This window comes from Dermacentor variabilis, chromosome 1 (assembly GCF_050947875.1).
Source record: "Dermacentor variabilis isolate Ectoservices chromosome 1, ASM5094787v1, whole genome shotgun sequence".
NCBI lineage: Eukaryota > Metazoa > Arthropoda > Arachnida > Ixodida > Ixodidae > Dermacentor > Dermacentor variabilis.
In genome coordinates, this window is record NC_134568.1 from 73,817,542 (window position 1) to 73,841,005 (window position 23,464).

At 44.8% G+C, this 23,464-nt stretch overlaps 1 protein-coding gene across 5 annotated transcripts; it reads right to left on the reverse strand.

Moving 5' to 3' along the window:
* Positions 1-3,833: 3,833 nt before the first annotated feature.
* LOC142579394 (uncharacterized) lies at positions 3,834-20,131 on the reverse strand. Of its 5 annotated transcripts, none has more exons than XM_075689538.1 (5): positions 19,975-20,117; positions 17,541-17,676; positions 11,972-13,400; positions 8,178-8,218; positions 3,834-6,079 (listed from the first exon to the last, which is right to left on the reverse strand). In XM_075689538.1, exons 3-5 carry the CDS (start codon positions 13,369-13,371, stop codon positions 6,030-6,032), a joined length of 1,491 nt encoding a protein of 496 aa, XP_075545653.1. In that variant the 5' UTR covers positions 13,372-13,400; positions 17,541-17,676; positions 19,975-20,117; the 3' UTR covers positions 3,834-6,029. The 5 variants fall into 5 exon arrangements, with proteins under 5 accessions (XP_075545653.1, XP_075545669.1, XP_075545647.1 ...); XM_075689563.1 differs by lacking the exon at positions 17,541-17,676 and having other exon boundaries at positions 6,009-6,079; positions 11,972-12,087; positions 12,189-13,400; positions 19,975-20,126; XM_075689554.1 differs by lacking the exons at positions 8,178-8,218; positions 17,541-17,676 and having other exon boundaries at positions 11,972-12,087; positions 12,189-13,400; positions 19,975-20,126.
* Between the last annotated feature and the right edge of the window lie 3,333 nt (positions 20,132-23,464).

Below are 23,464 nucleotides of genomic sequence, written 5' to 3' on the forward strand. Positions count from 1 at the left end.
ATAAGCGCTGCGCTTAGCTTCTGAAGGCAATGTAGGTCACCTGGAGGTTGGCTTGGGTCAGGGATTCCTTCCTTATTAGGCTGACCACACGCGATCGGCTGCTGTTTCATGCTTGCTTGACTGAGATCCCGGTAGGTCTGGGGAATGGAAGTCGCAGGTGGGATGATTTTCTTCTTCAAGTTGGTTCTTAAAGTACCAAAAAGGAGGAAGGGAAATCTGTACAGTAGGAAAAGGTATGGCACACTCGGTTAAGGTGTTTCGATCAATGAACTGTTTCGATCCTTGGTTTTAATAGTGCCACTACGTACCACCATACTAGAGTGCAGGGGGGCCGTATTCTTAACCGATCCACTTCGGCTAAAACAACCAATCAGCGTGCACCTGAGTGCGAACTATCGCCAAAGTGCATCGTTTCAGAATATGGCTGCAAGTGGCACAGCTAACACCACAACATGTGCACAGGTGTACACTCAAGCCTCAGCTCATGGCGGATTCCGACAAAACCACCTTAGTCTTGTCGTCTCCGAGATTGGGCAACATGCCGCCGCATCTCGAGGGCAATGAGTGCCTAGTTTAGGCTGTGTGCGTCGTCTTCTCCTTCTTTTTGTGGTTGTAGCCTGTGCGCTATACAACCCGATGATCACGAACCAACAAGCCTAAATTTTCAAATCTATGTGTCTATAGTGGGACAAAAATTTTTTTAAAAACGCACTTGGCAACCAAGGTACACGGACTACGCGGATTTGTGCTACTCTGCCAGCCAATCACAGAAGCATACAAGCCGTACGTAGTCATCCGATTTTTTCAAATGGCTTCATACTTGATACCTCCGGAGCGCCTGCTGTCCTTGAAGAGTCTTTTCATCGGTGGAAGCGATCAGGTATGCAACAGACATGGGTAAAGTGTATGGAGACGGAGCATTTCCTTCTTGAACCGTCTGCCGTACAGTTCATTTCACTGCTGAGCCCATTTTGCTCATGAAACTTGACAATAAAGAGTTGCAGCAAAGTAAGCATTTTATTTCAGTTCAATAAATTAGGCTTTCACCATTCCACTATATTAGACGGGTGAAAACGTGTAAAATTGCGCGCTTATAATTTTTGTGGTTACTACCTTATTTAGGTAACAGGGAAAATTCAAAGTACGAACTAAGCCTCTCCAAGAAACAGTACTACGCGGTTATGAAGACGTGGGTGGGGCTTCACTGGAGACTTGAGTTGTATTCAACAATAGAGAGTTTTAGATTAGGGGACGCAAGCGGCTTGCGTACACAAGAACTAGAGGCAATGGTAATGCGCATGCGCAGAACCCTACGTCTACGCATGAGCAGTACCGTCGACCCTAGTTCTTGGTACGCAAGATTCTCAGGAGCCTATGTCAGCAGAAGAGCCACCACGTGGAAATGAAGGCAGTCCACCTCTTGAGGTTGAACAAGAATTTGCATTGTGGAGAAGTCACATTCCACACAAGGAATTATTTCATCACCATGCAATAGTTGCAGACCAGGATACACAAGTTGCAACATCGTGTTAGCCTCCTTACAACAGAGAGGGCAAAATACAGTAACGACAAAAACACAGGGACCTGAAGAAGTGAACAGGACTCCATAAGACAGTAGACTCCTATTAAAAGGAACTAAAGAAAGTTATGCAAGGAAGGAAGGAAGGAAATAAATTTTATTCGAGGTCCTGCAGGCCACGAGAGCTTTGGGCTCCCCTGCAGTGGGCGTCTCCCACGACGGAACCGGGAGGTTGAGTTTCCTGGCGGCGTCGTGGACCTGCTGGACAGCCCAGAGTTGGGGAGCAAGTTCTTTGCTCCGGATTGTTTCTTCAAACTTGCGCTTGTCTTGCTCGTAGTTTATGTGAGCTTGCGAGCACAGCCAGAGTAGATGATATACGTTAAGGGATCTATTGCAATTGGTGCAATAAGACTTGTCGTAGACCTCAGGGATGTAATGGTGTAGTCTGTAAAGTTATGCAAGACTGCAATTTTAATGACGTCACCTATGTCAGAGAGCAAGCAAAGCAAAAATATCTCACGTACGTCTTCCTACGAGACCAAATTACAAATTTTCAGCGCAAGAATCCAACATGGACAGAAGATGTGAGACACTGCATAGTGCGTCGACATCTGTCAAGCAAAGCTTACGAGCATGCTAGACTAGAAAAGCTACTTAAATTACCCAGCAGAAACACACTACAGAACTTCACAGAGAGCAGTTGTGGAAATGCCGGCTTCAATGACTTCATAAAAGCACGGTTAAAAGGCAGAGAGTGATAAGCTTGAAGCACCACAGTCCCGGGTTTGCTCTGTAATAGTTGACGAGATGAGGATTAAGCTAAAGCTACAGTATAATAAACTTGGAAGGCTGCTTTGTTTACCAAGTAGACATGAATTAGAATGAAGTCCAAGTGAGCCTGTACTGGCAAATTCCTTGCTTTGTTTTTTGATCAATGGACCTTCTACAGCATACAGAATACCAGTTTCTTACTTCTTTTACCAAGAGTCAAATGGCCTCCAGCTGTCAGAACTGGTTTGCTATGTTATGAAGGAGGTTAAAGACACCCGTTTCAAAGTTGTTTATTTGTTAACCGACAACCACAAGTTTAATGTGAGTGCAATGAGTCTTGTGTAGTAGTTTTTTAAGGTACCGCATTGAACATCCAAATGACAGTGACACGCTTCTGTTTTTAAGCTTTGATTATTGTCACATATCGAAAAACGTAAGATCCCATTTTCTGCCAAGAGATTTTGGGAAAAATGATGAAATTTCATCATTTGATTTAAAGAAGCTCTACAAGATGCAGAAGGCGTGGATAGTAAAGCCTGTGAGAAATTTGAGCAGGAAAAATGTGTTTCCAAGCAATATAAAATAAATGAATGTGAAGTGAGCTGTTGAAGTGCTGGCTCCAGATCTGACATCAGCTCTTGATTTCCTGTAGGAGCAAGCAGGTCACGGCTGCCACCCTTACTTCGCTGCTGCAGGGCCATCAATTTTGTTCATGAAGAACATTTACCGACATCAGTACACTCACCAGGACTGCCCCGATGTTAGGCACTACGATGATGCTGATAACAGTCCTCTCGAATGGTTGGAGGTAACTTTGCCATTGTACATCGAGGAGCTCAAGAAAAATTCTACTTCACCCTGTCAGTTCCTAAAAAATTAAATTTGTGAAGCATTGTTGCTCACCACATATTACACTGTAGCGTGCATACACTACTTCCTTGGCTCAGAGGATTTCTGCTTTGTGCTAACACAAAAGTTCAGCAGTGACCCTATTGAGCGATTGTGACATTGAGAAGGTTACTTGGTTGCGATGACCAGTTGGATGGGCGTTCAGCCATTTCAGAGCTGAAAAAGCTCCACAAGACTGGAATTGCGACTCCTTCGGAGAACGCCAATGATTTGCACAAGCAGGAGCTTGGTCATGTCGATGCACTGCCAGCTCCAATAGCCTCACTACCCATGCAGTCTTTGGAGTGAACAGAGATTGCTGTAAAAGAGCCATACCACATGAAGCAAAATGCAGTGCCCATATATCAAAGCCTACAGGTGTCAGCAACTGTGTACGTCGGCGCGTACGCAGCCCGCGTGGTCGGAGAACAAGTGGAGTTAAAGGACTGTTGCTCTCCGACGATAAAGCCTGTCAATTCAAAGACATCAGTACATAATGAGAGCAGCATTCCGGGCAAGTTGGTAATCCATTGCTTAAATGATATTGCGCGACATAAAAACGACACGGACGTGAAAGAAGACGACACACCAAGCGCAAACTTTCCACACCAAGTTTGCGCTTGGTGTGTCGTCTTCTTTCACGTCCGTGTCGTTTTTATGTCGCGCAATATCATTTAAACATCAGTACAGAGGTGGGCTTTTGTACCAGTCTGATTTATATGTTCTCGAGATGTTGAGAATGTTTGTGGATATTGCCTTGCGGGAACATCCAACACTGGACAAGCCCTTGAAGACTCTGCTGAATGTGGCAGTACCAGCAGTAATTAAATAAGGCCTTCTGCAGTGCAGGACCACTCACAGCCAGCACCACAAGGACTTACCGTAGTTGAGTTTGTGTGTTTCAAATTTATCAAACCACTGTTTGTGAACTATGCTAGTGCAGCCACCAACAAGAATGATAAATATGTTAAATTGAAAACGAGCCCTCAGTACTTTGTAGGTCTGAACTGTATCAATGAAGTGTTTGCAATAAGATATTTACTCGCATCTTGCTCATTCAAGGCATGCGGTATTTTCTTGGTCATTAAATAATTGTTTCTATATTTCCTGGTCACCAAGCCACACGGACATGGTAGAAGGTCCAAAGCTTTCTGGGTATGAATATTTACATAGGCCACAGCACTCGTCTGATGCAAAAGAACTGGAGAAAACTCGTCTGAAAGTCGTAAAAATAGTATGCTATCACAGTGCACAGAAGGCCGGCTCACACTAAGAAATTCCAGCTTTATATAGAGCATCCTGGCAAGCATTTTTTGGCAAAATATCACGTCTGTAAGAACACTTGCCGACTTCCATATTTTCTGCACTTTCCTACGGTAACCAATGAATTATTCACTGCAAACGCTACAACAGCAGTAAATAAACTTTCATGTTTTTGTCTCTGCTATGTACGTGCAAAGCACAACCCACTTTCACGCTACAGTTGCTGCAAACGCGCCCGACCCTGCAGAGACTGCATTCGAAACACTACTATAGTACTCTGCAGCGTTATAAACGAGGCTCTTGTCAAATAGTGGATTGGTGTTCTACCATCGCAGCAATTAAAAACAGCCGAAATTGCGGCCACCACACAGACAAGAGTTGCGGAGGCACTTTACATCGGTGGCACTCGGTGAAATGAGCGGCGGCAGTTCGCAGCTCTGCCCACAGCTCCTCTCAATTGTTGTCTTGGCGTCTTGACAGGCAGAAAGTTTATCGAGGAGGCTACGGCGATTTCAGTGCATGGGCCCTATCGGTAGCGTGTCCTCTAGAGTTAGTAGAGTAGCTCCGTGGGGCCCCTAGTCCAGGGCTCCACTTGCTTTAGCGGCTCGCTAGACTTGGTCTAGAAGAGCCAGTTGGCTATCCTGATCCTTGTCCGTAAGCCACGCGTCCCACTGCGTGTTAAAATCTTGTGTTTTCAGTTGTGTGGAATTTATATCTGTCGCTCTGTTTGGGCACATCCAAGTGATGTGCAGTAAATTTGGGCTGTCACCGCACCACGGGCATTCATCAGTGTATTGTGTGTGGTGAATACAGTTAAGTGTATGTAGGTTTAAGTGCGTGTGTGTTTGAAGTCAGCGCCAACTCCTCGCCTGTTGACTGTTTAAATTTGGGTGCGGGTGATCATATTGCCTCCGGTCCTCTCTCTGGTGTTCGAGGATGTGGCGCGGTGTAGAGGGGGGCGTTTCACTCGGGACGTGGAGATCTCAGCAGAAGTAGCAGCCAAACGAAGACGTTGCTGAGGTTGATCATGCAAGCGCTGATATTGGCCTGCTCCCCACTTCAACTGAGGCTGTAGCTGCCTTGGCCCTTTTACGTCACTACTGCGGCACAATAGAAGGCACCGGCCTATTGCTTGTGGATCGTTCAGACTACGTTGTGGATGCCATGGTTAAGCACGTCGCTACCAGTAAGAAGCAAGCTACAGTGCTGCAGTACTTCAGCCAAAGAAACAAATACTTTGTGTCAAGTTTCAAGCAAGTATTACTGTGTCACGATTACTTCATTGATTGATTTGTGCAAGTTCCTTATGCATTTTTACATGATTTTATAAATATAATTCGGGCTACGTACAAACTATTTCGCAGTCACTGTGTTGTTCGATATATCAACGTTAGGCTGTAGTCGATGTTGACAATGTCCCCCTTGTGGAGAACTTGGTTGAGTTTGCTCACGGCCGTCCTGCCGTCCCTGTAGAAGCAGTCCACAACGACCGTCACCTCCCAGATAGTCTGCCCCTCTCTGGCTTCCACCATGGCGGAAGAGTCAAAGACTTGCACCAGTGTGTCCTTTCTGCCCGAGAAGACATAGACTAGGCTCCAGGGGGGGCCCAGCTGCAGTGGATTTCCCATTCATGGTAGCCTGCAAAACATGTGTTTGCATTTTGACGTACATGGAACAGGAACTGTGAAACAAGATTAACCGTGAAGAAAAGCAATCAGTTTTAAATTACAGTTTTCTTTCTCTATTTCTTCCACACTACAGGTGCTTCCTTGCCAAGTACACAACTTGGGTAACTGGATATGTGCCATGGGGTATGTTGCCCATTCTTCGCCAATCCCCCAGAATGGACATGTGCCACTGTGACGCAAGGGGCGCAGAAGCCTTAAATGTATTTACATGCATATCTGTTATATTCCTCCGTGCATACGACCCTTATCAACACATGCTTTGACACAAAAAGCTAACAGCTCGTAACAGTAATCGTGTTCACGATTGCGCCGGTGTCAAAAATTTTCACCAGCAGCAAAGCCGAACATAGTAAGTTACTGCAATTTTAGCTCTATGTTTGTCTCGTTAAGCTCTATGCCACCAGGTGGCTGCACCGCTCAGGCCCCTCAAGCTTATGCCCTCATCTATCGGCAATCCACCCAAACCACCCCCATTTGCCGGAATAGTGGACACGCTAAATGTCTCTATATATATTGAGGCTGTATGTGTGTCATTCACCGCCGCTGCTACTTCTCCAACTCAAACAAGGTTTGCAACACTTAGGTTCAAACACTGGATTGGATCTGCAAATTTCCTTTGAAGCCAGATGTGTATGTTTGCCTTTTGTCTGTAACGCCCCTTTTCGTGGTCCCACCAGTCCACCTCACCTCTGCTATGCTGGCATGCTGTGCTACTGAGGTTCACTGTTCTGCCAAACTACTGGCATAGCAGGATGTGACATTTGTAACTACGTACCACGGTTTTGCAACTACAGTTTTGTGATGCTTTAAGAACCCTTCCTCTCCTCCCAAAAACAGTCATAGTACCATCCACATATGGCTGTCACTGTTACAACAGTGACAACCAATATCATAGGACATGCAACATTGCTCTTATCAATATTGCTCATGTCAATATTGTCTCGTCAGTTAGAGTCTATTACACCATAGCAAAGTACGAGCACAGTGGCAAGTAGTCATACATGGCTCTCAGCCTCTGCTTACGGGAAGCAGATGAAAAAAGCAACATGTGTCTTCCATGCGTGGCCTAGACCATAGCTTCCTAACACAACTTGAGCATGCAAATCTTGCTGTGTGGTTGCAGTAACCGAACATAAGACTTGGCAAGAACGAGATTCGATAAAAATAGGAGCAATATTTTTCAACAAGGTTCAAAAGAGTCTATTAGTAACAATGACTTTTCTTGTGTTCCAACGTGCACATACATGCTTACAAATCGGCTACAGCTCTGAGCAGTGATGTATACCATGCATTGTGATCAGGGTGTTCCCATTTCCACTTCACTTTGTGCTGATAGCAAGAAAATGAAATTCTACTTTCGTTTTCATTAATAATAACCAATTGTGAAAGACCTAACAGCGCCATCATAAAAGCCTTACAGTAAAATCAATCGGTAATAATCACTCTTAACCATTAGATTCTTTTTAGTGCCAAAACAAACATTTTTAAACATACATTACTGCCTCGTACCATGTTAACTTTCAGCGATACTTGAAACTAGGCTAGTAGGTGAAGTTTCATGACTCTTACGCCAACGTAAGAACAGCAACACAAACACGAAGAAACAAGACTGAACACTTATTCTTGTTCCTCCTTATTTTAAATAATTTTTTTTCTCATTTCTTATGCAAGCATAAGAACAGCAACACAAACACGAACAAAGAAAACTGAACACTTATTTTTGTTCCTCATTATTCTAAATTTTTTTTTTTGCATGAGTATGCACTACGACAAAGTAAATTCATGTTTTTTCTTGTCCATGTCCTTGTTCGCACATGCTAGTGCAGGAGCTTTCCACGCTAGTTTTCAAATTTCTCATCCATATTTTGCACGCTGTAAATGCGTCTTTCTAGCATCTCATTCTTTAACATATCAAAATTCCAGTGTATGCTGTTATTCCATTTTGGTGTTCTGACTGCCTCGTCCCCTGTCTGTTTTACAAACCATCTGTATGTTGTAAAATAAAATATTGTGCCCAGAGGTCAAAAGTCACTTGTCCTACCACTTACATTGCCAGTGGCAGGACCCGAGGGTAGTGATGGGCCGCTTACTGAAACACAACATTAAAAAATATTAGCGAATGCATGAGGACAGGCGAGGAGGTACTTTCCTTTGCCGTGGACACCATATCCTCCTTAGACTAAAAGACAAGTGAGCTGTTTAATTGCTTCACAAGTTCGGTTCTTACTGACTGCTGTGTTAGCAACGTGAAAAACCCATTTTTTAGTTTAATTACCACAGTTAGATGCTGATCGCAGCATCTCCACGCACACGGAGAAAGTAACTCTTGTTACAAGGCTCGAGAGATGGTGCCACCATCCTGCAAGTGCAGTGTTGCACACTGGCCACGCGCCCCTTCTGTAACCTCCGCTCCCATTGTCACGGCAGCCCTCCTCCTGCATGAACTCTGAGCAGACGACATATTAAGTTGCGTCTGGCACTCCCGCTCCTCTCCTGCTGGTTGGCGGCCCCGTCTCAAAACACTCTCTCTGTACCTCCATGTAACTACATCAATTCCTGTACACTACATGCTTAATAAACCCAGTTAACCTCCGTTAACAAAGTCCACTGTTATATCGTCCACTATACAAGACATAACGAAATGACTGTCAATTCATGTTCTTGTCGTAAAAGCTGCTTTTCTCTGCTTAAACAAAGATGAACATTCAACACCATGGCTTCCCTCGTCAACTCGCGGTATTTGAAACATTCTTCATGGGTGCTTTTTGTCATTTCTGCCTACGCAATGGTATAGATCAAGCTAGTGCCAATTTTTAGGAAAGCTGATGGCACAAATGAGCTCGAACCACTTTCACACAGTTGCGCAAGCGCCAGACTTTATATCCTGGACGAATATGCCACATCTCTTCCGAGCTAACTTTGAAAAGTATTACAGGCAATGTGCATTACAAACAACAAGAGGTCTCATGAGGTTCGCATTATTCATAATCAATCCTACACTGTCTGTATGTTACTACCTATACTATAACCTTGAAATTTTACAACGAATTTAAAAATTCTGATTCTGAAAAAAATGTGGAACAGTGACTGCACTCTAAAAGTCAGCACTCTGGGGCTTATCTTGTCCCAAACCAATAAATGCCGTCTACCTTGCTTGGCTTTTTTTAATGTTGTGTGCCCTTTACTTTCAGGTCAGGAACGTCAAGTGCCTATTAACAAGCGGTAGCATTGTTGAAAGGATAATGAGCAGTGTTAAAAGAGAGGAAATGCATGCAAGATGGATGAGGATTATTGCTTGGGGACAAGATAAGTGCCACAGAATAGTGAATGGAATAATAGGTATTGATTCATAGTTTTAAAGCGCAAAATACGAAGATGAAGGGGAGACACGGAGCTACAGCACTGTGCACTGAGTATCAACTGACGTTTCTTTATTGGAACAAGCATTTTATATTGATGCAGATAAAGTAAAACCTTGTTAACCTGTACCCGCTTAAACAGCAGTATCGTTTTAAATGTAGTAAAGTCAAGTCCGAAACTCAGTGGTTATTGAAGATGATGCGTTTTGTATTTGCATAAACCGTACCAGCTTATTGCATATGTATCGGTTAACACGTAGTATTTGCACTTGTAGCACAATCACGGCAGTAGGTCAGCCAAGCAGAACAAGCCTCAGAGATCAGAACGGCCTCCAAGCACAAACGCAGAAGGCGCCTGGGAGGGTGAAGCCACCGTAACAACAACATCATTTCGGTGCCGAGCCAGAGAGCGTTGCGGATGGCTAGTGGTGGCCTGTGTTGTGGTGTCGTGCAAGCTACAACTCACGTCCTGCCGGAGCTCACGGAGCTCAGACACACCCCGGGCACTCAGCATAAAAGAAAAATTATAAATCGTTTGCGTGGCACAATATCGGTGCTGGCACGCACGAGGAATCTGCTCTTGACAACGGTGTGTGGCATTTCGAATGCAAAGAAGAAGATGCTTGGCAGTGCTGCTGGAACTGCGAAAAGATGTCGGCTACGAGGTGCAACTTTTCGAGGATAATCTTTTCGCTATTGTTGCCTCTGTTATTGCCAGAGTGTCGCCTAATGACAGTGATGAGCACGACACAGAAAGCGACAGCACGGGCGATTCAGGCCCGACAGTGCCAGAAGCTGCACATTATACGTCAGCCTCATGCGAGTGTTAGCTGAGCTTAAGGCAGTTTGTCGTCGTTGCTAGGCTGCTGCGGCATCAAACGAAAATAACAGACTTTTGTCACGCGAAATGAATAAATACTGCACGTTTTTTGCCCTTTTATCGCACTCCCTCTGAGTTTCGTTTCTCGCAGGTAACAGGGCGATCTCAGGCTATTTCGGTTACGCAGTACTACCGTTTAATGCATACTTTTTCCAAGCTCCGGCCAATTACGGTTTAACGAGGTTTCACTGTATGTTTGTTAGATATATAGTGGTGTGATAGCGTGTCATTATGGTGAGCATGTGTGAGAAGGTGCTTGGCATCTTTATAAAATGCTTCTTTCAATAAAGCATCAGTCAATAGCCAGTGCATAGTCCTCTCAGTTCATTTCTTGCCTTCATCTTCATATTTTGCACTGAAATAATTATGACGCCCCAGAGAGCATGCATTTTTTTCATGTACCCCTACAGTATGTCACCAATCAAAACACACGCCAAGCTCATCATCTTCCTTGTCAAACAATCTCTCTCCAAGCGAATCTGCCGACGGCCATTTGGAGCAACTGAGTCCTGGAGGCAGACTGCTAGCTTTCGATTTCTGGATGTCAGCAAGGTTGCAGCTTGGAATACTGCCTAACCCTCCTTGTCCATAGCCGTGAGACAGTGGTTCACCGTATACAGCCATGCCCCAAATAAAGAAATATGCATTGCAGCTAGCTGCTTTTGGTTGTGCGTAGTCAGCTATATGTAAAGATGCAACTTTATTCATTCCGTTTACGTAATTATATACCTGTGGGCCTGCTGTGCTGATCGATTGCACATTTTAATAAAAAGAGGGAAAGGGGGGTATGCAAAAAGGTAACACAACACAAGCAAAGCCTCTATCCATGTTTCAAAAATCAGAGTTACGATATCTCGAGGCCGATTTGGCTTCTGAGAAAGAAGCTGAATTGCCATCGCAACAGGACTCTGATTTTAGAAATTGGATGGAGATATTTCTCCATTATTGTCTCACTCAAATAGGTTCTGTCGCTCAGATTCACAGCTCACCTTCAGATTCAACACACACCGAACATATTCACAGACAGACTCAGATTTCACAGACAGATTTCAGTCAAAGATGTTTAGATATATCAGAAAAGACAACAAAATGTTAGGCCTGTATTACAGCACCCACACCAGAGAACCTGCCTCACAGGCCACATAAAACACAGCTAAAGCTCTCCGATGACTGCAGTTCATCCAGCCATGTACTGCGTATGCATGGGGTGAAGGACAAAGGTATAGCCTGTGCAGACAATTCGAGGCATTTTCATGTCAGATGCTAACGGCAGAAATGAAACGTTAAATGTTCGGTATGCTACGTTCACACCTAGCAGGCAACGCTGCGGTGCTAAAGAGGTTCCGATCTACGATGCTACCCACGTCACATAGTAGCATCATATTTATCAATTATTTCGTGTGTGATGCACTATTTTTTGGTCACGAATAGAGCAGTGAGACAAGTTGCTCTAGCCTTCATAGCGTTCGCCTGCTATGTGTGAAATGTGCTCTGCTGTGCTTAGCATTCGGTCGTGGTTTGTGCAAGTAGACTAGGTTCACATAACTTAAAATGGCGACAGAAATGCAGTTTGAACCACACATTCAACCTTTCCACAACTTACGGCAGTGCGCTGAGCTTGCCAGGTGCTACAGGGATGACTTGCTGCACCACCCTGGCCTTCAGCAGCGGGCCAGACTCTGAGGGACTCGTTTGATGCACGTTTGAAGGCCTTTCGCCCTGCAACACAAAGCGGCAGCACACCTCTACCTTCCCGCCAACCGTACCGACCATGTCAATTCGAATGATGTCGTTTTCTCGGAGGATATTCTTGAAATTACCTAGGAGGGGCACGTGCACGTTCTTGTAGAATGTGAAGAACTCCACATTCCTGCATCCCTCCGGCTCCTGCACCTCGCACATTGCGCTGTTGTCGTTCACAGCTTTGAGGTTGCTGTGCGGGTAAACCCCGATCGAATGGGCAATGTTGGGAGCGGAGCAGAACTTGGGAGGTGTGTTGAAGATGCCGAGATCTCCCGCTTCCAGGTCATCAGTGCCTGTGGGCATTTCGCTCATGGCAAGAGCGAGGCCGTTGTGAAACGCGCTTTCGCTCTGCTCGACAGGGAAGTGCTCGGGCCGTTCACCAGTCCACGTGAACATAGCTACCCACATGTCGCATTCTACTGCGATGGCGTCTACAAAGGCATCTACATCTTCTAGGACAGCACTCTCCTTGAACAGCTCACTCAATGACCTTATCTTCCTTCCGTTGGAGTATGCTGCTGTGTTTGGCATTAGCACCATGACGTTGGGTTCAACAGCAGACACCAGACCCGTAATCTTGGAGTTCGGGAAGAATGCGCCTTTGATGCCAAACAGCTTCCTCCGCGCAAAGAACTCCTTTGGGTCAAGCAGAAGCTCGGCGATATCGTTGTTGGATAGAAAAGCCTCGTTTCTGCTGTCGCTGACCTGGACAAGTTCGGCACATTGCACTTTGTTGACATTGGTGGCCCACCACTTGGTGTAGCTGGTCGGCTTTGGATTTGGCTGGGCATCAAAGTGAACCTTGTCCCCGACACTAAACAGGTCATTCAGGCTCTTTTCTGGCTGAAGCAGGGACATGTCAACGTTATCAATAAAAAAGTAGGCATGCTCTTCATTGCCTTCACCGAATAATATATATGCATGGCTTAGATTGATGGCTTGGATTGTACCACGAAGTCCATTTCCTATGCCGTCACTACCTGGTCGGTACACTGCCTCCTTTGGCGTGGGATCGCTCGTATTTGCCATTTCTCTTAGTAGTTCTATACAAGTGGCCTGATACTTGGCTCTGTGGCCTGGCGGACTTTTGACCAACCGTATGGTTTCAGTTGTTGCACCTAACCGGCCCCGGACTGATGGTGGAAGTTGGGAAAGAATGCCTTGGATCCTGGTGAGAGGTGTGCCTTTGTCGGCTCTCGTGGCGTCGTTGAGGTGCTCACACATAGTGCCCAACACAGTGTCATCATCCTGTGTGGACATGGCAGCTGGCAGGAGGTTTCAGGTGAACACTGCAGCAGGAAGAATTTTTTACAATCATGCAACCAATGCCAACAATAAAAAATATGCATCCAGATGATCCACTAGGTAGTATATTCTTTAAAAGTTTCATTATCTTCAGCTGTAGTTATCAAAGTCAGAAGAATTTATTGAGTGGTCACTGAGCCTTACAGTGGAACTGCAACAACTTGTCTTGCACTTCTTTTTATTTATTTATTTATTTATTCTTTGCTTTATTAGTAGTTAGTGTCCACAATCATAGTATATCAGGCATAAATTTCCCGGATTCAGAAGAAATCATAAGTTACAAAAACTTTTAATGCAAATAAATTAAAGCGCAAGCTAAATGGAACATTGCTTCTCGGCGTAGAGTGTGTTTACAAGGGTTCCGTCCCATACGAAAATGAGGGGGTGTGGAGATCAAAGCAGCAATTTGATCATCTCACCAAAAGCTTTACATGATAATAGAGGAGTTAATAGAGGAGAGAAGGTCGCGGTATGTTCCGAGACAAGCAACAGCAGAGGACCGGACCAAGCTCCCAGTGTCAAATGTGGAGAAGCGCAGAGTAAAACCAGAAAGAACGACAGGTGCGCTGCTCATCCAGCTTTCGGTGAGACGGTCACTGCGTGACTCGCAACAATTGTATACCAGGCTGACCGGCAAATGTGAAAGCCGTTTGTGACGCCCTTCCTCTCCTTACTTTCGTGACCATGTAAAGGAACCCTCGTAACCACTCCCTACGCCAAGAAGCCAAGCTCCATTTGGTGACAGCTAGGATGGATAGTTAGATAGGAATGATGACAATCTTGTGTGGAATAAACTTGGTTGACTGGACTGATTGATTGTTCTTCTTCGTGTCTCATCGTTCCTATGGTCTTGTTTTTTTCCTCTTGCATTTGGCACGTTTTGAACTGTTTGCATCAAAAAAGTTCATAATAACCAAAGATTTGTCGCATGTTGAAGGAAATCCAGCACCATAATGTTGCGACGTGACCAGCAATTATCGAATAAAACAATAAAATAGTAGTGCTATAAAGTTTAAAAAGGCTAATTATATATAGTGCGTCAAACAGCTTTTCCATTCATTTCTTCTTGCCATTACAAGTTTGAAAACAACTGAAAGTAAAAGGCAGAGCATAGTAGTCACAATTTATTGTATAAATAAAGGAGGACCAAAGGGGGAATGAAAATGCCGCATACATAGCAACTTCCTCACTTTCCTGGGAGCACCTCAAATGTCTAATAACTGTGAAAAAAGTGCAGCGCAATGAAATAGAGAGAAAGGAAAGATATAGCAAGATTGTAAAAAAAAAAGGAAGTAACTACTGAGACAGAACAAAAACTAATAAAGTAATATGCAATAAAGATGTCAGATAGTACTTTTCGCAATGGGTAAGTATACAGGATGCCATTTTTTTTAAATTATACAGAATTTTTTAGAAAACATCTGTGGCAACAGAATAATTCTAGTCATTGAGCTGGGTTACTTGAGGTGAACACTGCTTGCACGAAACATTGAGATGTATAACTGACCAATTAAAAACCATCTCTAATTTAAGTTTTGAACTAATTACATTATGGCGCATTGCAATTTACGAATTGTAGCGAGTTTGCAAGGCATATCCGCTAGGAAATAATTCTGAGGATGGCATTGGTTTAGATACACATACCATCAAACTTGCAGTAAAAATGCACTGTTGTCCCACTTTTTAAGGAACATGCCATTTATGCACTGAAGCACAAAAATAAATGGAACACTCATGTTTTTTGTTGTACATTTTTGGGAATTAATATCTCAAAACTGGTGTCATCCCGAAAATTCGTTCCAAGTGGATACACTTTGCAAACTCACTGGCTACAATTTGCAAACTGAAATACGTGTATTGAAGTAATTAGATAAAAACCTAATTAGTTCAATTTTCTTAACCGATTATAGATTTTGATTTCTTGTGCAAGTAATTTCTTTGAGTAGTTACGCTCAAGGACTAGAATTGTGTTATCTGCCACAGTTGATTAGTAAAAATTCTTTATAGCATAAAAAAAACATGCACCCTGTAGCCTGTACCAGGAAGTCAATGTACAGCATAAAAATTTGACAAGCATTCGATCTGCACAAACTACCCTTTTTACACCATTCTAAAGCACACTTTTTTCAGAAAAATTAGCTAACATTATGTGCACATTGAAATCTAGCATGAACAAAAACTGAAACGTGTGGTGGATCCAAATCTCAAATCGCACCTCGAACAGCGTTAACCCCACCTCAGCGTTGACGAAAGGTGCCTGTGGCAAAAATGAAATAAAATTATTTTGAGTGCCAACAAATCACTATTTCTCTCTTACCATGAAAATATATTGCGGGAGAACAATTTAAGGGTACTACAGTTGGTACTTTTTTCTTTGTACTATTATACGAAAACCTGCGTGCACATTACAATCAAGAGCACATTAAATATTCAATTTCAGTCTGAAAACTTAACGTGCACATTATAATCGAAGGCTCGTTATAATCGAGTAAATATGGTAATTTTTCTCTCAATTCTAGGTACTTGGTGCACTTCAATGATCAAATCAAATTCAAAATGAATACATCCATTTAACACACAACCATATTACACATATACGGGAGCCACTGAGAGAGGAAATACGAAATTATCGTGCAGGAAGGGCCTGATGGCGAATTAGACGAGATGGCACTCATAACTTTCTGCTACAAATTGGGGTACATCTAAAGAAAGAGCACGAAAGGCCCGCTGCAGGGAGTTGAAAACTTTCACGCGGGGAAGCTATATCTCCATAACTTCACAAACAAATACATATGAACCAGGCACTTGCCATGATTCTAAACGAATCCAATGGGGGGGGGGGGGGGGGGTGATTAGGTAAGATAATTTCATAGAGGCAATTCAAGTTCCAATTAAAGTTGGCCTACTAAATAATGCATGTGTACATGCATTTTTTTTCTCTTTTATTCGAAAGCATCAAATGACCCTTTGAGCGAAAAAGCCGGCGTCTGCTGTCTGGACAAGCGAAAAAATTTGGAGGGCGCTAAAAGGGACCCTGAAACGATTTTGACAATATTGTACAAATGTACGAAGTTGTTAGAGTAGGTCCTTCTGATCATTAATTGATGCATCTAAGTGCTCCGCAAAAAGCATGTAATTTATTATAAGATTTTAAAAATGTACATCGCTGCCGATCGCAGCACATCACTCTGCTGAATTTTAAGCCACCCCTACCCATTTGATGTCCTTTTCCCTAATGACATTAGTAGGGCGAGATATCCGACTGGTTTCCCAGGGCGCGTCATCAATAATTTTTCCAACTTTATGGTGAACAAATGTTGTTTGTAATAGTTTGAACGTTAGTTAATGTTTCTATAAAAGGAAAATAACAAAGAGAATGCACAAGAACAATTTCTCACTACACTTAAGCGCTTCCGGCACACAGCAAGCATCGTCTGCTTGTGTTACAACGTGCTCCATTTTGAAAAGAGCTCCGCGACCAGAGTCGGTCTCAGTCTTTTCGCGAGCACCATGATTCGACTTTGTTGCGTTGTGGGCTGCAAACGTAGCAACTGGCAATATGTCAAGCTGCGACATCGTGTCCCTCTACAAGGCAGCAGACGAGCGCAGTGGCTGCAGCGCATCGTACTGTCGCTACGTGATCGGTGCCAGGATTTGCGCGTTTGCGGCCGTCAATTTACACCGGAAGATTACTACCACAACAGCGTTTCGAGAGTCCGGTATTCGGGTAAACGCAACAGCAAGGGGACAGGGCCTGGCCATTTGACCGTGCTGTTTCACGAGATGAGTAGAAGCGCAAACATGAATGGTCTGCATGGTGCAGCCACCTGGTGGCACAGAGCTCTACCAAACACTGTAGTAGTAACGAAGCGCATTCTTCATTGCTGCTGGTGTAAATTTTTTGCAGGAGCGTAATCATTAACACATTGTTCTTGTAAATGTTTAAAATGTTTTACACTTGGTTAGAGCAATATAAACGCTTTGTTCAATTGGCTGGTTCAGCTCTGCGCCAATGGGTGGCTAGACCGTGGAGACCGATCAGGCAGCTCACGTACGTCTACGCTAAAGTTCCTTCACCAGCTTGAGTTTATACCTCCACTGTTCCATCGAAACGCCCAGCTCGCCTGTGGTTACCGGAATACCAGACACGTTCGGCACTTCAACAGAATCCTCGTAATGCACGCTGCTTTGATAGCTGTCGTTTGGGGTCAACTGTCAAGCAACTGGTGGAGAGGTTGGAGAGGCTTGACGCACTCACTCCTAGAGAACAGGAAGTAGACGACACGACGTGCCATCACGATGCAGAGCCAGTGAAGGCAGAGCTTAGCCCCGGTCGCTAGGCGAACGAGTTGAGTACAAAATGCATGGCTATGGTGGAAGGTAACTTGTAATCGTCCGTAGCTCTCTTAATATGAGACTCTTCACACGAATTGTGGTGCAAATAATTAACTTTAGCTGTATCCTACGCATCTACAAAATTTTTCCGAACCGTTTCCAGGGCCCTTTAAGCTTCGCCTTTAAGAGTGGTATGCGATAGCACTCAAAGATCCCTGACTGCTTGTCACACTTCCCAGCAACCACAAATTTCTTGCGGATGCGTGGAGGTGAGTGACATCTGGATGGTGTTGTTGCAAGGAACCAAGCGGGCCGCACTGCTCTATGAATGGTAGAAATGCTGGAAAAGGGGTTTGTGTTTGAGTTTCCTCGTAACATAGTTATGTTTTCTGGTATATTCAAATTACAATCTGACGCTATCATGTCTGTAGGTTGTGTTTAGGTTGCACTTTTTGATTTTTCTGACTCTTTACTTTGAGGCATTCAATTAGTACAGTAACGCCTCCGAGCCATGCAGAGGGCCTACATGGTTGTGGTTCGGAATGATTTTTCGCAAAACACTGTCTGACGCACGCACCGGATTTCTTGCGACAAGGGGCTCTTAATGCGATGTGTTAAAACGGCACCTAAATTCTCACTGGCTATGATGCCTCATCACGAGCGCACCTCGGCGGATCAGAGCGGGCATGGGAACACCTGCTTCTACATTAATGCGCCAGGTGTTGCGCGAGGGAAGAGGGCATCGTCGCGACGCCCCATCACCCTTGCTCTTGGACGCCTGTGTTATCCGCGTGTTCCTTCTCCACGCTGGCTATCGCTTGCGTTCTAACTGTGCCTCGGCATGGCCTCAGTTTATAAGGCCAAATCATAACGTGCCAACCCAAGATTCCCATTAGATTCTATGGCAGTTGGGCAAGGTTGCATATTATGTCACAGTTCGAAGCACACCAGCCTTTTGCCAAGCTAGGAGCCATTGGCCAAGTGCCTCAATGTCTTCACTTGCCCACGAGGAGTTCATAACTCAAAGGACCACTCAGCGGCATTTAACTGGACATGAATGCCTTCACATTCACATTTCTGTCATAAGTGCATGCTTAGGTGCCCTCGGTTTTTTTTTTCCCAGAAGATACGCATCTAAATGTTGATTATGTTAATGATAAGTCGCCAGAAGAAGACAACGATGAGGTGCGCACTTCCTTTTGATGCTGTAAGGCGAGCTAACGGAATAAAAGAAGAAAAAAAGTAAAGAAAGAAAGTGCGCGCGCGAAGGCACTGGCGCTTTTGGCACGAACTCGCCTCACGGATCGAACGCCTCCGCCAGCGCTCGCCCCGACGCCTGAACGCCTGTCTGTTAATATGTTCCTTGTTCCTTGAGTCTATTAAATCGTCGGCAGCCAACCACGGCATCTAGAGACGCAACAGATATATACATTCGATAAGTGTTGCGTCTGTGCAAATTACACACCAGTGATATAAGAGGCACTTTCGATCGAGCGCGTTCGAATTCCTGGATAGCAATGGCTCGAGCTTGCGCAAAGGACCCAATCGAGACCGAGATAGGGAACACCGATCGTGCTCGATCGCGCACAATCAAGCATCAAGAAGGAAAATACACCGAGGCTCCATATTTTTCTCTCGCATATGCGCACAAAGGTCGGGCAAATACGAGAAAGAAGCTTTTGAGATCGTGCTCAAAAGAGCGTACGCCATCTTTAGGAACGCGTTCCAGTGCCAATCTGCCCAAGTAATATATAGGGATATTTTTTGCCCAACGCGGTGACGATTTAGCGCCAGCTAGGCGGATTGGAATGTCTACTAAAACCCTTCCGAGAACTGAAGCGACTAAAACGTTTCGCAGACAGTTTACGCCTTAACAAAGTGCGCGTGCGTGGACAGCACACGCACACTAAGACCGCGGCGTCAGAGACACCACGAAACTACACATTCGCCAGGAGATTACATTCATGTGCGATCGCGAAAAATTACACTCACTGAATGACACCATCTAGATATGTAAATTTAAGGCAAAGGCGATACCCTGGATCATACTTCAGCATGGCACCGGCGATCGATCACGGAAGGAACAAAGAATCAAAACTGTCACTGCTTCCATAAATTCAAGTTTCGCGGTAATAGCAGAACTTCCTAGATTAACTTCATGGAGGGGGGGAGAGCTGCAGCACTCTAAGTGCAAGAGGCGCGTGAAATAAAAGATTAGCTTACCAATATATGAATGCCCCTCGGCGATGCACACAGCTCTGAAACAGCGTCCGAACAGCAGGGCACGGAAGACGGAATGCGTGGACCCAGGCCCAGGCCCGCTTGAAGCGCGTGCGTCCGCGCGCGTGCACAACGACGATGCTGATAGGTTATTTGCGACGAGTACTGGTTTCGGTTTCAAAACCTAACCCACCTAAGCCTTTTCGCTTTAACAAGAGGCTTCGGTTTTCCAAGGGGAGACGATGTCGTCAGGCGGAGACTACAAAGAAATACGCAGACAACTACACGTGCCTACACTCTTAAAAAAGTTTGCACCCTTTGGGGGCTGATCTTGGACTCCCACAACGATAATCGTCATCTGTCTTGCCCGCGTTTGATTTCTCGAAAACACTGCACTCGTAACCTTCCTGTCGAGAATGCTATGTCACGATGATAACGACGCGCTAAACGTCAACAAACACGAAGTACAAATTGCAAAGGCACTGCAGACTGCCATCCGGCTTCTCAAGGAAGTCAAGGTTAACGCGCTGCCGGAAAGCATCAAAGCGGAGCTGGCCTGGTTTCACCAAAGCTTTTTTGAAGGCTTGGTAGACTCTGCTGCTGAATGCAAATATGCAGCTGGACTTGTATACATGCTTCCCACCAATCTATTTTCTGTGCACTCGCTCAAGGGTCCAAATTTTGGAATGCATCATGTAACTGCGCAAACAACAATTAGGGACAAAGAAGGAAACACACAAGACAGGCGCGGATCTTCAACTGAGATTTACTCCGGGAAATCCCACATTTATACATGCATCATAATCACACTTGCTAATCATCAGACAACCATCACCCGACGTTGGCATGCGGGCGTGAGTGGCGCACAAATTTCCATGTAAATATTTGAACTCTTTATCGCTCAATGACACTGAAGAGCTGCTAATTACGCAGCTGCCAGATTGCATTTTTATACAGTAAGCTTCCTTCTTTGTCCCTTGTTGTTTGTGCGGTTACATGATGCATTCCAATATCGATCACCAACTAGCGCGCGCCTATCCCTGTTAAATCAAGGGTCCAATTAACACAATGTTGTTCCCTTAGTGAATCAAGCCTCGATTGTTCATGCTCAATTAAAGGCTTCTGCAGTGCAGTCTTGGGTGTAGTTGAGAAGGATACTGTAGAACTTGCTAGCATTCTTGTCTCTACTTGCTTTTTTGTAGGCAGTTCAGTTAGTTCAGGAACCATGGGCTGGCTGCATGGGATTTTGCTCTGAAGGCGTTCAGATGTGTTCGTCTGTCAAGGTTGCTGCAGGGCTTGGGAGCCTGCCTACTTCCAGATAGTGGTGCTGCTGAGGACAGTGGGTCAACACAATGAGGAATAGACTGCTTGAATAAATACGTCTCAGTCTGACACGCTTCTTTTGCAGGCTTGGTTGGTGAAGATGCGGTTGAATCTGGTGCTGTAGTACACACCATCGCTGGTATTACGTATGATCCTTTTCTATCACAGGGCACTACACTTGGTTGTGTTTGCTACCGATCGTCTCAATGGGGCACCATCTTCAGCCTTTATCTCACTGGTAAGGCTCACTGTATTTGATAAATTGCACAGTTTTCTGCGCGCATTTCCTTCCCTACGGTTGTTACAAAAATCGTTTCTAGCCCTTCCCACTGCCATCTTAAATATGCTTGTGTGAGAACTCATCTCCATGTCTCGCCAACTGTGTTGTTTGCTTTCTGACAGCTTGTGATGATTTTCTGTCGATGACTAGCACCATTAGAGACAGAGCCCCAGCCAGGCTTCCTTTTGCAGTGCTCTTGTTAAGGCTTCGTGGTGTGCCCACGCATGTAGTCTTAAAGAATGAAGGCACGATAAGCGCTGCGCTTAGCTTCTGAAGGCAATGTAGGTCACCTGGAGGTTGGCTTGGGTCAGGGATTCCTTCCTTATTAGGCTGACCACACGCGATCGGCTGCTGTTTCATGCTTGCTTGACTGAGATCCCGGTAGGTCTGGGGAATGGAAGTCGCAGGTGGGATGATTTTCTTCTTCAAGTTGGTTCTTAAAGTACCAAAAAGGAGGAAGGGAAATCTGTACAGTAGGAAAAGGTATGGCACACTCGGTTAAGGTGTTTCGATCAATGAACTGTTTCGATCCTTGGTTTTAATAGTGCCACTACGTACCACCATACTAGAGTGCAGGGGGGCCGTATTCTTAACCGATCCACTTCGGCTAAAACAACCAATCAGCGTGCACCTGAGTGCGAACTATCGCCAAAGTGCATCGTTTCAGAATATGGCTGCAAGTGGCACAGCTAACACCACAACATGTGCACAGGTGTACACTCAAGCCTCAGCTCATGGCGGATTCCGACAAAACCACCTTAGTCTTGTCGTCTCCGAGATTGGGCAACATGCCGCCGCATCTCAAGGGCAATGAGTGCCTAGCTTAGGCTGCGTGCGTCGTCTTCTCCTTCTTTTTGTGGTTGTAGCCTGTGCGCTATACAACCCGATGATCACGAACCAACAAGCCTAAATTTTCAAATCTATGTGTCTATAGTGGGACAAAAATTTTTTTAAAAACGCACTTGGCAACCAAGGTACACGGACTACGCGGATTTGTGCTACTCTGCCAGCCAATCACAGAAGCATACAAGCCGTAGTCATCCGATTTTTTCAAATGGCTTCATACTTGATACCTCCGGAGCGCCTGCTGTCCTTGAAGAGTCTTTTCATCGGTGGAAGCGATCAGGTATGCAACAGACATGGGTAAAGTGTATGGAGACGGAGCATTTCCTTCTTGAACCGTCTGCCGTACAGTTCATTTCACTGCTGAGCCCGTTTTGCTCATGAAACTTGACAATAAAGAGTTGCAGCAAAGTAAGCATTTTATTTCAGTTCAATAAATTAGGCTTTCACCATTCCACTATATTAGACGGGTGAAAACGTGTAAAATTGCGCGCTTATAATTTTTGTGGTTACTACCTTATTTAGGTAACAGGGAAAATTCAAAGTACGAACTAAGCCTCTCCAAGAAACAGTACTACGCGGTTATGAAGACGTGGGTGGGGCTTCACTGGAGACTTGAGTTGTATTCAACAATAGAGAGTTTTAGATTAGGGGACGCAAGCGGCTTGCGTACACAAGAACTAGAGGCAATGGTAATGCGCATGCGCAGAACCCTACGTCTACGCATGAGCAGTACCGTCGACCCTAGTTCTTGGTACGCAAGATTCTCAGGAGCCTATGTCAGCAGAAGAGCCACCACGTGGAAATGAAGGCAGTCCACCTCTTGAGGTTGAACAAGAATTTGCATTGTGGAGAAGTCACATTCCACACAAGGAATTATTTCATCACCATGCAATAGTTGCAGACCAGGATACACAAGTTGCAACATCGTGTTAGCCTCCTTACAACAGAGAGGGCAAAATACAGTAACGACAAAAACACAGGGACCTGAAGAAGTGAACAGGACTCCATAAGACAGTAGACTCCTATTAAAAGGAACTAAAGAAA

Bases quoted from the DNA above. Each gene is read 5' to 3' on its own strand.
- LOC142579394 (XM_075689538.1), bottom strand. From the start codon at position 13,371: ATGTCCACACAGGATGATGACACTGTGTTGGGCACTATGTGTGAGCAC. The intron at 8,219-11,971 runs GTAAGTTGTGGA...GTTGTGTTTCAG, and splicing joins GGCAAGCTCAGCGCACTGCC to TAAGCGGCCCATCACTACCC. The intron at 6,080-8,177 runs GTAAGTGGTAGG...CATGTTTTGCAG, and splicing joins CGGGTCCTGCCACTGGCAAT to GCTACCATGAATGGGAAATC.